Genomic DNA, 11,214 nt, shown 5'->3' on the forward strand with positions numbered 1-11,214 from the left:
GGGATTTAAATCTGTTACCTTTCAATTTTATAAATGTTTTTAATTATTTTTCATTGGTAATTAGTGCTCAAATACAATTAACCGTGTACTATGATACAGTTTAAGCAATATTTTGAGACTAACGCTAGAGACTGTTTAGTGAATAGTAACTAGTCACAAATTGAGACTTTACCTCACAATGTCTCAAATAGAGACTAGAGACTGTTTATAGAATCCCGCTATAAATTTCGCATTATCTTTCATTTTCATTGCTTTACATTTTTTCCTGAAGAACGGCGACAGCAAATCCCTGCGTTCCCATATATTTTTGGTAGAATTTCAAACTAATGTTTGCAATTGTAAAATGTTAAAACCTAACCGGTCCAGTCGACTGTCAAAGTTGGGTAGGTGAGTTGCTCTATCATTTCTAATGACAAGAGAGTTGGGTGAATGTTATCCATGGTTGGGCATCTCTTTATCTCTGGTGAGTTTTACCTCTTACTATGTTCGGACCGACAACGAAAACATGTTTTCGTGGGAAAAACTGGTTTTCGCACGAAAACTTGTGTTTTCGTCCATGTAATATCTGTCAAACGAAAACACAGTTTTCGCTGAAAACTTCTTGAAAACTTACATTCCACTCATTATAATCGCTGCCTGCTCTAGTTTAATCGATGTTTTTGGAAAACATACTTTGCCGGCCCTAAATTATCACTTGATATTTGTTTACATTCCACAAAAACAGCTGTCGCTTGAAGCGCTGAACACATAGAGAGCGACAGACTGCAAACTACATCTGTCAAATATTAAAATACACACGTTCTTATGGGCAGTGTTATTTTGACAGCTGCACGACTACACGACTGCAGGCCGACAGTTGTCGTTCTCGCTAACTTCAATATCCTCCTATATTTGCCAACGACAGTACGACGACAGTAGAGTTGACAGTAGAATGGAAGATAGAAAGAGGAGGTAGAGGGTGATGCCACTAATATGTAAAATGTAAAATTATTCACAGCTCTAACAAACTTGAAGTTATTTTACAAATAAAAGCATAAAATCGCTATATTATAGCCCTATTATATCATTTGTAATAACAATTGATAATTTAAAGCAAAAATATTTACCTATTTACTTATTTTTTGCATAAAAAATTTCACTTTGAACAAAATATTAAAATTTCACTGAAGTGAAAGGAATTAGTATAGCCACAACGAAATTGTGTACATACAAAATGGACAACTGCGTTGTTTTGTGTACATGCCGGCCATTGTGTTGTTGTTGCTTCTCAAAATGTACATGTAGTAAGATGAACAACGACGTTTTCAGTTCACTGTCGTGCTGCTGCAGTCTGTCGCAGTCATTGTGTTTACCACTTGATATTCTCATATTAGGGGGATTCTATTGCTCTTGCAAAACCTTGCACGGTGCAGAAATTGCAGAATTTTCCTTGGTGCAACGGCACAACAACAAACACACGCATAAAATAATTTGCTGTGGCTATAAATATGTCAGACCAAAACCCATGTTTATTTTTGTGCCGTCATATATTACTAAATTCTGCAATGGGTGCTCTCTTGACCTTGCATATTTCGGTATGGAATTTTTGCATTTTGTGTTATCGTGCAATCTGATTTGATGGTTGTCAGTGAAAACTCATCGAAAACACACATTGTTGGTCCGAACGACTTAGATTCCACAACATACAAATGTGTTTTCAAAATGTTTTCAATGTCGGTCCGAACATACCCTACAAGACGGAGGTAACGGATTGCACAAACACATTGAAACATTTTCAGCTGTTCACTAACACTGTTACATTTTCTTAAATTTTTAATTGAATGGGAGAATACGAAAGTAAGATAGAGAAAAAATATCGACATTCCAAACATATTGTATTATTAACTTGCTGGAATAGGAGAGACGAATGCCCAATTTTTCAAGAAGAAGAAAACGAAAAGCTCAGTTTATTTTGGATTTTAAAGAGGTAAGTTCGTTATTTCATAATTTGATATTTTATAAATAATTTCTTATACATATATATTTATTTGTTATTAATTTCTTTTATATAGAGTAAACGAAAAAGCTAACAAGGAGAAAAAGGTAAGCATTGTGAATTGAATGTCGTGTGTGGAAATAAAATGTTTAATATTACAGAAATCATTTGGAGCATTTGGATGCGTATAACAAAGACGCACCATTCAATTAGCCGCATCACCGGTGGCTTGGAGGACGAGCATTACGTGGAGCTCGCTATTAGTTTAAGTAAATATTTGATTATTTTGATTTTATTATTAAATAAAGCGAAATAATAAAAAAAAACTGAATTTTATTTAAAAGAATTGAATTTGCTAGAAGTAACAAATGGGTAACAAATAATCTTGTTACTGTTTATTCCTACTAGCATGTTTATATGTTAAACTGATAACCAAAATAATAACACTAACAGATATTCCCTCTGCGAATGGAGGGCCGAATTGGGAAGTAACGGTGGCCTTACCGCGCCAAGGGGCTCTGGCGTGGCGGACCTTCCAGTTCCCCAGCTAGATCATAGACCCGACAGCTCACACTGTTGAGCCAAGGGTCGTGAGAAAAAGATGGACAACAACAATACAACACAAAAACAAACGCAAACATTGGATTCGATGACGATGAACGTCTCCTCCACACCAGAAGCTGCCAAGCTGCACAAAGCTCTGGCTAAAGAGAAGACGGACACAGTGCTAGCCATCAAAAGGAATGACGGGACATTCACAGAGCTACAGAGCTCTTGCGTGCTCACTCCGTGACGGACAAAGGGCAACGATAAAGAACAACGGAAGCGGAAAAGGAGATCGGGCAGCGGAAGGTAAGGGGGGTCGAGGGGCTAGGCGGAAGTTTAGCTTCCTCGACGCTCTTACGCCAGAGGAGTGTTCGCTGCTTGAGGAGCACGCCAGGAAGGATGCTGACGACGTGCTCTCTTGCAGCGGAGCTCACCTGGTGGTAACGCCTGGTGCCGCTGTAGCAGCAACGAGCGTCGCCAAGACCCCCGCCGGTAGGTGCAGTGGGTCGGCCTCGGGCGAGTCGCATCAGGCAGGTCCTGACGGCGTAAGAAGGAGAAGGCGCAGAAGAGGTGGGCAACGCCCCCTCCCAGAAATTGGCCAACCCGGCGGGTGCGATGATCCTCATAGGAAAGGGATGAGTGGTTCTACCATGAAGTGGTACCTACGGCACCTCCGTGATGGGAAAACCCCGGAGGCAGCGGAGGCTCTAGCCAGGAGAAAGAGCCAAGGGAGCAACGCATCCCCGGCAAATGGGCGCGACAAAAGCGTGCCAGCTCGCGCGCAAGGCAGCGGTAACAGCAACCGTGGCCCGGTCAGCACAACTCTGACCGTAAGGCGGGGCGACAGCAGGGCACTGCCCGCGGGCACGTACGCCAAAGCCGAGAAACGGAAGAGCGGCCAAATCACGCCGCAGAAGCCCCCCCCATCCAAAAGGGTGTGGGGCACAGACGCAAAGGCCTCCGGGGGCCAACCATCTGGACCGGCTCCTCACCAGGTGGAGGAGGGGTGGCGCGGATATGCGGATGCTGTCAGAGGCATCCGCATGGCTGTTCTGTCTTTTAAATACCCGGCGGAGGCGCTGAAACCGGAGGAGCTCACCGTGCTTCAGGACATTCTTATGGACGAGGTGTCTAAAGGAGAGGTCTACACGCCGTCCTTCCTGGGCATCGACTTCAGGGGAGGTATGATGCAGGTAGACTGCCTGGACGAGTCGTCCGCCGACTGGCTGAGGGAACACGCTCCAAAGCTGGGAAGCTGGACGGGCCCTGTCCTCTGCGCGAAGAGGGTGGAAGATGTGCCAATCATGCATAGCATGACAATGTTCCTCCCTCGGAGCGGGGAGCGGCCTGGTGTGTTGCCGGCAGCAGAAAGGAGAAGCTAGGTGACATGGAAGGATGGGGGTTACACTTCTTCATAGACGACGAGTCGAATAAGTATGTCCGGGCCGCGAGCTTGCGCCTGTTCTACAGGTACAGCACGGTCGTCATGCGGCCCTACAAGCCTGCTGACACCGGGAGCAAGGAAGCCGAAACGCCTGCGACTCCACGGGACAAGGGCGTCGATAACCAGGCAGTGCCGGAGTCCGCCCCGGAGGAAACAAGGATGGAGGTGGACGAGTTGTCGGAGCAGCCCTGCGGGAGCAGGTCCGGACAGGCAGTGCCAGCAATGTAGGGTGTGAACCCACATTCATAACTATAAGCAGGAGGGAAGTGTTGGACGTCACTCTCAGTAATGAACCTGCAAGCGGGCTGGTCTCGCAGTGAAGAGTCTCAACGGAGCCCTCCCTGTCGGACCATAGAATTGTAAGGTTTGCGCTGAGGGCAGGGGTCAAGCTATTCGCTCCTAGACGCAACCCTCGAAGGACCAATTGGAGTGCCTTCAGGGAGAGGCTAGATGAAGGATTGAAGAGGGTGGGGCAGACTGACAGCAGCGCCACGGGCCCGGGAATGGAGAGCAGATTGACCGCGCTTAACGGGTTCATCATTAACGCGTACAATGACAGCTGCCCCTTAAGAGTACCCACAGACAGGCGCAATTGCTCCTGGTGGACAAGGAAACTCGCAGACCTAAGGAAGAAGGTACGCGGCCGATTTAACAAGGCTAAACGTACTGGGGTCTGGGAAGAGTATAGGAGCAACCTGACACTGTACAATCAAGAGATCAGGTCTGCTAAACAGGCTAGCTTTAGGAGATTCTGTGAAAACGTGTCCTCTACACCAGAAGCTGCCAAGCTGCACAAAGCTCTGGCTAAAGAGAAGACGGACACAGTGCTAGCCATCAAAAGGAATGACGGGACATTCACAGAGCTACAGAGCTCTTGCGTACTCACTTCCCGGAGACTATTCCGGTTTACCGGTGTCTGCCCGTAACTGAACACAGGCCATCCCGCACTGATTGGGCTATCGCTAAACAATTGTTTACGGCGGACTCGATCAGGTGGGCAATGGGCTCGTTCGAAAGGTTCAAGTCTCCGGGAGTGGACGACATCTTCCCAGCGCTTCTACAACAGGGTGAGCAGATCCTGATGCCACATCTGATTAGGCTGCTGAGGGAGAGCCTAGCCTTGGCCTACATCCCAGAATCATGGAGGACAGCTGAGGTAATCTTCATACCGAAAGTAGGAAGGAGGGACTACTCTTTGGCTAAATCTTACAGGCCAATTAGCCTGACCTCCTTCCTACTGAAAACTATAGAGAAGATAATAGATCATCATTTAAGGTCGAAGAAGCTGAAGACTGCACCCCTGCATGCGGCTCAGCATGCATACAGAGCTGGCAGATTAACAAACACGGCTCTGTACCAGTTGACCTCCGAGATAGAGAGTTCACTGGAGAAAGGGGAAGTTATGCTATACGCCTTTTTGGATATCGAGGGAGCTTATGACAACACATCTCATAGAAGTGTAGCCATGGCACTGGAGGGTAGGAATGTGGCAGTCCGGTGCTTAGATGGATAGAGGCAGTACTGCGCACCAGGGTTGCTGAGGCCACAGCAGGGGGCACAAAGATTCGTCTCGGCACAACAAGAGGCTGTCCGCAGGGTGGTGTACTATCGCCCCTGCTATGGAGCCTTGTTGTGGACGACCTGTTAGCACTGCTAACCGACAACGGTATCCGCTGCCAAGGATATGCGGATGATATAGTGATTATAGCGAGAGGCAAGTTCGAGGACACTCTCTGTGACCTAGTGCAACGAGGTCTAAACCTGGCAAAGGAGTGTTGCAGAGGAGTTGATCTGAGGATCAACCCCTCGAAGACTAGGGTAAATCTTTCAGGCAAGGTAAAATATCTTGGTCTGACGTTGGATTCCACTTTGCGGTGGAAGCAGCATGTGAACCAAACCCTGGTCAAGGCGACAAAGGCACTAATGGTGTGCAATCGGCTGGCAGGAAAATCCTGGGGTTGCAAGCCAAGGATTGTCAGGTGGTTGTACACCATGATTGTGCGACCGATAGTCACATATGGAGCGGTGTCCTGGGCCTCTGTGGCGGCACAGGCCTCGATGGTGATGAAACTATCGAAGCTTCAGCGGCTAGCATGCGTCTGCATGACGGGCGCTTTGCGAACCTGCCCAACGGCGGCGCTGGAGGTCCTGCTGGAACTCACACCGCTCCACATAGTGATCGGTCAAGTAGCCAAGCATTCACTCCTGCAAATAACGGTAGAGGGATGCGGCAAAGGGTAAATAATCTCGTCCCAGAGGATGGAGATAATAAGTGGCAACAATCCAATTCCCCTCCTCCCGAAGGACGGGATTACAAAAACAATAAATTTCACGAGGAAGTTCAAGGTTACCCTCGGCAGCAAGAGCGAGTGGAATGACTCCACTCTTGAGCTGGTGCTGAGGGATAGTACACTGAAGTGGTACACTGACGGCTCGAAGACGTCGGAAGGTATTGGTGCAGGGATCGCAGGTCCACGCACAAGGCTATCCATACCGATGGGCAGATTCCCCAGTATCTTCCAGGCCGAAGTCTTGGCCATAAGTCGGTGTATAGAGATAAACCTCCATCGCGGCTATCAAAATGAGCGAATAACCATACTCAGCGATAGCTAAGCGGCACTAAAAGCGATCTCCGCTTACGAGATCAAATCGCTGCTAGTGCAGGAGTGTAGAGAACGGCTAAACAGCCTATCTGAATTGAACCAAGTACACCTAATTTGGGTACCTGGTCATAGAGGCATAGCCGCCAATGAACTGGCTGACGAGCTCGCCCGCTCGGCAGCCTCCACTAATATGGTAGAGCCCGAACCGTTCACTGGGGTGGGCCCCCACACTATAAAGAAGCTGCTCCGTGGGTAGAGAAGGTCATTGGCAACGGGCGCATGGTATGCGGCAAGCCAAGCTGCTAATAGGAGGGTACAACCTTAATTGGTTTAGATCGATAATCAACCTCCCAAGGATTAAACTCAGGCTCTTGGTTGTTTTCTATACCGGCCACTGCAAGTTGAAAAGGCACCTATTCAATCTAGGACTTTCCTCTTGCGCTAACTGCCGGTTCTGCGACAGGGAACGTGAAACCCCGGAGCACCTGCTAATCGACTGCATCGCAGTCTGCAGACGAAGGTCTAAGGCCCTTGGAACCATATTTCCGGATAGGGATCACATCGACTCACTTGCTCCCAGCAAAATACTAGAATTTATCGATTTGCTGGGGCTCGGTGAGTCCCTGTGAGTTAGGAGAGGGCATAATAGACCCAAGGTCGCAGTGCATACCTCAATTAAATTCTATTCTATTCTAACAGATATTCGGGTAACAAATACTTTTTGTTATCCATAACACATAGGAAAGCTATGCGCTAACAAAAGAATTTGTTACCCGTAACATACTGTGAAGACATTTGCTAACAAATGTATGTATTCTGTTAGAATAAGGCAGCATGCGATATTTGCCATTGGTTAAAGCGAGATAACCATTGAACATTAAATAGCTATGTGTTACCTTTTTCTCACTCTCTGAACGAAAGTAACAAATACTTATTTTAAGGAATGCAAAAGTGAACAATAACAAGTCGTTTACACGTTTGCTAACATATACTGTGATACTGGATTTCTCGCAGGAAGCTCCAGAAGTAGAGGTGATTTAAGTGATTAATTTCAACAATTTATTTAAATAATTTTAATTTTAATAGGCACCAACAGCTCAAATTTTTTATAAAAAGCTCATTGAGAGCACAAAATTAGACGCCACGTGGGATCTAATACGGTGGACAGTGCGGCATCTGAGGGCTTCATACAAAAAAGCAATCGATTGGCGAATGTCAACTGGAGCAGGCCTTCTTGAGTCTGATGCCGGGACGTCGAGTGTTGATGGTAAGCGTAATGAATGAGACAAAATTTTGTGTAATGTTTATATTTCAGGCAAAGTGTTGCAGATGTGCCCACACTTTAATCAGCATAAATATATTTTTGGGAAAAAAGCCACAAGTGAATTACCTTTTGAAGTGGTCGATAGTGGCAATATGTCCATAATGAATGAAAGCGCGGCCAGCCAAATACTGGAAATCACTTTTTCTGATGTCGGCGAAGAAATTGCGTCTCCAATTGACATTGCCAATATTGAAAATCTACCACCAGGCAATGTAAGTGAAGTAATTGTTCCTGAAAAAGCAAAAGATTTCGGAGAAAAAATTAAAAAACATGTCCCAAAATCATTTGCTGCAAATCTTGTTGCTTTTCAAGTCGAGCGTAGGCAACTGTTTAAAATGAAAATGGAATGGGAAAAAGAGAAACATGAAAAAAATCACGATTTGAATGAAAGAAGATTGCAAGCATAAATTGAAAGGGGTAAAGCTGAAATAATATTCAAGAATCGTGAATTGGACTTAAAAATCTTAGAATTGGAAAAGGATGAAAGATTGAAAAACTTCAACGCTTACAAAAGTTCGAAATTGAAATGAAATATAAGTATTCCTCTCAACAGTAATTTTTCTGTACTTTATTTATTTATCCCTGTATTTTAAAATATGTAGTTCCAATTACTGTTGAGATGAATACTTATTTGATACGGTTATTGATGTTTTACAATCTTCTATCATTCAAAGCGTTATCTTTTTCATGTTTGTCTTGTACTAAATGTATAAATATATGTAATTATTATTGTTATATATGTAATTAAAAACTGACAAATGAATTAAAATACATTTAAGAAAACATTAATGCGTATATGACTTGTCTTTTAGTTTCTCCAACATTGTTGGGTATATGCTCATCAGGCTCAATAGAATCTTCCGTAGTAGTTGATGGATCTGATCCATCGTCGAACGAAGTGGAACCATTATTAATTAAAATGTTGTGGAGAATACAGCAGACAAAAAACCAATGGCAGCATAATTTATGGTTTTTTTGTTAGACAGACGCATCCTTAGCTGCTTAAGGCTTCCAAATCTTTCTTTTAAAAGCCCAAAACAATGCTCTACTCTAACCTTGTATTTACTGTGCCGTAAATTAAATGCAATTCGGCCATTTCTATCCAACTGTCTTGCGTTGCTTCTGTAAGGGGTTATTAACGTTCCAGATAAAGGGTATGCCGAGTCCCCAGCAATCCATTGCAGTGAAGAAAAATACTGCTCATTTTGTTGAAAGAGTGAGCTATTTCGATATATACGGGCATCATCGTTTTTTATTAAATGAACCAGCATATTATATTGGTCTCTATCTACTCTTAACATTTGGCGGAATCGGTCTTCGTCCAGTGTTGTCAAAATATTATTGCGCCAAATGTCTGACTTAGGTATTGTGCTACAAACTCCTCGCCGACATTCCATAACAACAGATATATTGTCAGCCAATTCATCTATCACTGCATCCACTGCGTCATCATCACTTTCGATTTCTAGAAGAAAATTGTTATTAACTGAAATTCTGCATAAAAATGTTTCTTACCTTCAATGTCCATAATTTCCTCAGCAGCTTCATCAATTAAAGCGTCAGTTAATTTTTCTCTAAAACTTTTTTTCGGCATATTTTCCAATTTGTTCGAAAATTTTGTTTACAAACAATGTTTTTCTTCACCGATCAGCTGTGAATTAATGGTATTTGCAAGGGTTGCACAGCAATCACAAAAAATACGTTCACTGCTGATGGTAAATATTTGCATTTGCATAATTTTGCAAGCTCAGATGCACAAGATTCTGAATTGCCCTATGGGTTTTAGTCTGACATCTGTATTTTACAGCCATTGCAAATAATTTTCTGCGTGTGTTTGTTGTTGTGCCGGTGCACCAAGAGGAAATATCTGCAATTCTTGCAACGTGCAAATTTGCAAGGCATAGTATTATTGCAATCTGCAATCTTGCAAGAGCAAGAGAATACCCCTATTGTACCAGAGAACGTTTATTATATTATACGCTCTCTGCCAGCTCTCGATCTGGTTAAAATTTTGACAAATTTATAAATATAAATACTGATATGCATTCAGAAATAAGTTAATTTAAAAGAATCGCGCATATCGCAATCAGCGTATAGGTATTCTCAGTGATAGTCAAGCGACACTAAAGGCGATCTCATCATATGAGACCAAATCACTTTTAGTCGAGAAATGCATAGAAAGGCTAAACTGTCCTTGTGCAACCGCGTGCACCTAATTTGGGTGCCAGGGCAGAAGGGAATAGAAGGAAACGAGAAGGCCGACGAATTGCCCGCGCCGCAGCAGCGTCCAAAGTGATGGGACCAGAACCATACATAGCGGTAGGATCCCACACTTTTAAGGAGCTACTCCGCACGGAGGAGTGGAGAGAGAACGGCATTGGCAACAGGCATCAAGTATGCGCCACGCCAAGATGCTCCTAGGAGGGTACAATCTCTCCAGGTTCAAGGAACTTATTCACCTCCCACAAATTCCGTCTCCTCGTCGCGATCTACACAGGGCACTGCAGGCTCAGGAAACGCTTGTCCAACATGTCCCCTGTGGTAACTGCCGGTTCTGCGACCTGGAACAGGAAACACTAGCACACCTAATCCTGGATTGCACAGCAATCTGTGGAAAAAGGCTTAAGGCCATGGATTCCATTTATATCAGCAGGGATCACATCACCTCAGTAGCGCCCAGCAAACTCCTGGAACTAACTATTCAAGCTGCTGGGACTCTGGGAAGACATGTGATATAGGAGAGGGCATAGACCCTAGGTCGCGGTGCATTACCTCATAATACTATCTATCTATATATTTAGGTTAAGCTAATGGAAGAAGAAATAGGAGTGGTAAAATGTACTGTTACTTTGATATTGTTGCTACTAACGCATATCTTTGTACGAGCAATTTGCATTGACGGAAATTACAGTACAAAACGACTCGAGCTCTTTAACAGGGGATGGAGCTGGCGGAACAGATTGACGATTCGATATTCTGCACAATGAATGACGAAGCCCCCACCAGAGTAATGGGCACCTGTAATAGCTCGCCCGATATTACCATTGCTAGCGGTGGTCTGATAAATAGCATAACCTGGCGACCTATGCTAACTCTCGCATCAGACCACCTACCCTTGATTATCTCGATCGAGAAACCTCCCGATTTCGATTCTGTGGACAACCGTACCTTCATTAACTTTAATAAAGCTAACTGGGCCGGCTTCACAGAGTTTACTGAGAGCACCTTTAACGCTCTACCCATTCCTACGGACGTATGCGTTGGCGAACGTCGATTCCGCAAGGTGCTCGCAGCAGCTACCGCTCGCTTCATCCCGGCTGGG

General features: G+C 44.5%; 2 protein-coding genes across 2 annotated transcripts; one reads left to right on the forward strand and one right to left on the reverse strand.

Moving 5' to 3' along the window:
- Positions 1-7,585: 7,585 nt before the first annotated feature.
- On the forward strand, positions 7,586-8,560 carry LOC120772155. The gene is made up of 3 exons (XM_040100590.1): positions 7,586-7,600; positions 7,655-7,835; positions 7,884-8,560. Exons 2-3 carry the CDS (start codon positions 7,781-7,783, stop codon positions 8,297-8,299), a joined length of 471 nt encoding a protein of 156 aa, XP_039956524.1. The 5' UTR covers positions 7,586-7,600; positions 7,655-7,780; the 3' UTR covers positions 8,300-8,560.
- Positions 8,544-9,488, reverse strand: LOC120770719. Its single transcript, XM_040098299.1, has 3 exons — positions 9,408-9,488; positions 8,959-9,357; positions 8,544-8,593 (listed from the first exon to the last, which is right to left on the reverse strand). The coding sequence occupies exons 1-3, from the start codon at positions 9,484-9,486 to the stop codon at positions 8,544-8,546; spliced, it is 528 nt and encodes a 175-aa protein (XP_039954233.1). The 5' UTR covers positions 9,487-9,488.
- Positions 9,489-11,214: the final 1,726 nt, after the last annotated feature.

The sequence above is a fragment of the Bactrocera tryoni genome, chromosome 3, assembly GCF_016617805.1.
Source record: "Bactrocera tryoni isolate S06 chromosome 3, CSIRO_BtryS06_freeze2, whole genome shotgun sequence".
Taxonomy (NCBI): domain Eukaryota; kingdom Metazoa; phylum Arthropoda; class Insecta; order Diptera; family Tephritidae; genus Bactrocera; species Bactrocera tryoni.

Bases quoted from the DNA above. Each gene is read 5' to 3' on its own strand.
- LOC120772155 (XM_040100590.1), top strand. From the start codon at position 7,781: ATGTCAACTGGAGCAGGCCTTCTTGAGTCTGATGCCGGGACGTCGAGT. The intron at 7,836-7,883 runs GTAAGCGTAATG...TTTATATTTCAG, and splicing joins CGGGACGTCGAGTGTTGATG to GCAAAGTGTTGCAGATGTGC.
- LOC120770719 (XM_040098299.1), bottom strand. From the start codon at position 9,486: ATGCCGAAAAAAAGTTTTAGAGAAAAATTAACTGACGCTTTAATTGAT. The intron at 9,358-9,407 runs GTAAGAAACATT...ATTTTCTTCTAG, and splicing joins GGAAATTATGGACATTGAAG to AAATCGAAAGTGATGATGAC. The intron at 8,594-8,958 runs GTAAATACAAGG...TTATACATTTAG, and splicing joins TGCATTTAATTTACGGCACA to TACAAGACAAACATGAAAAA.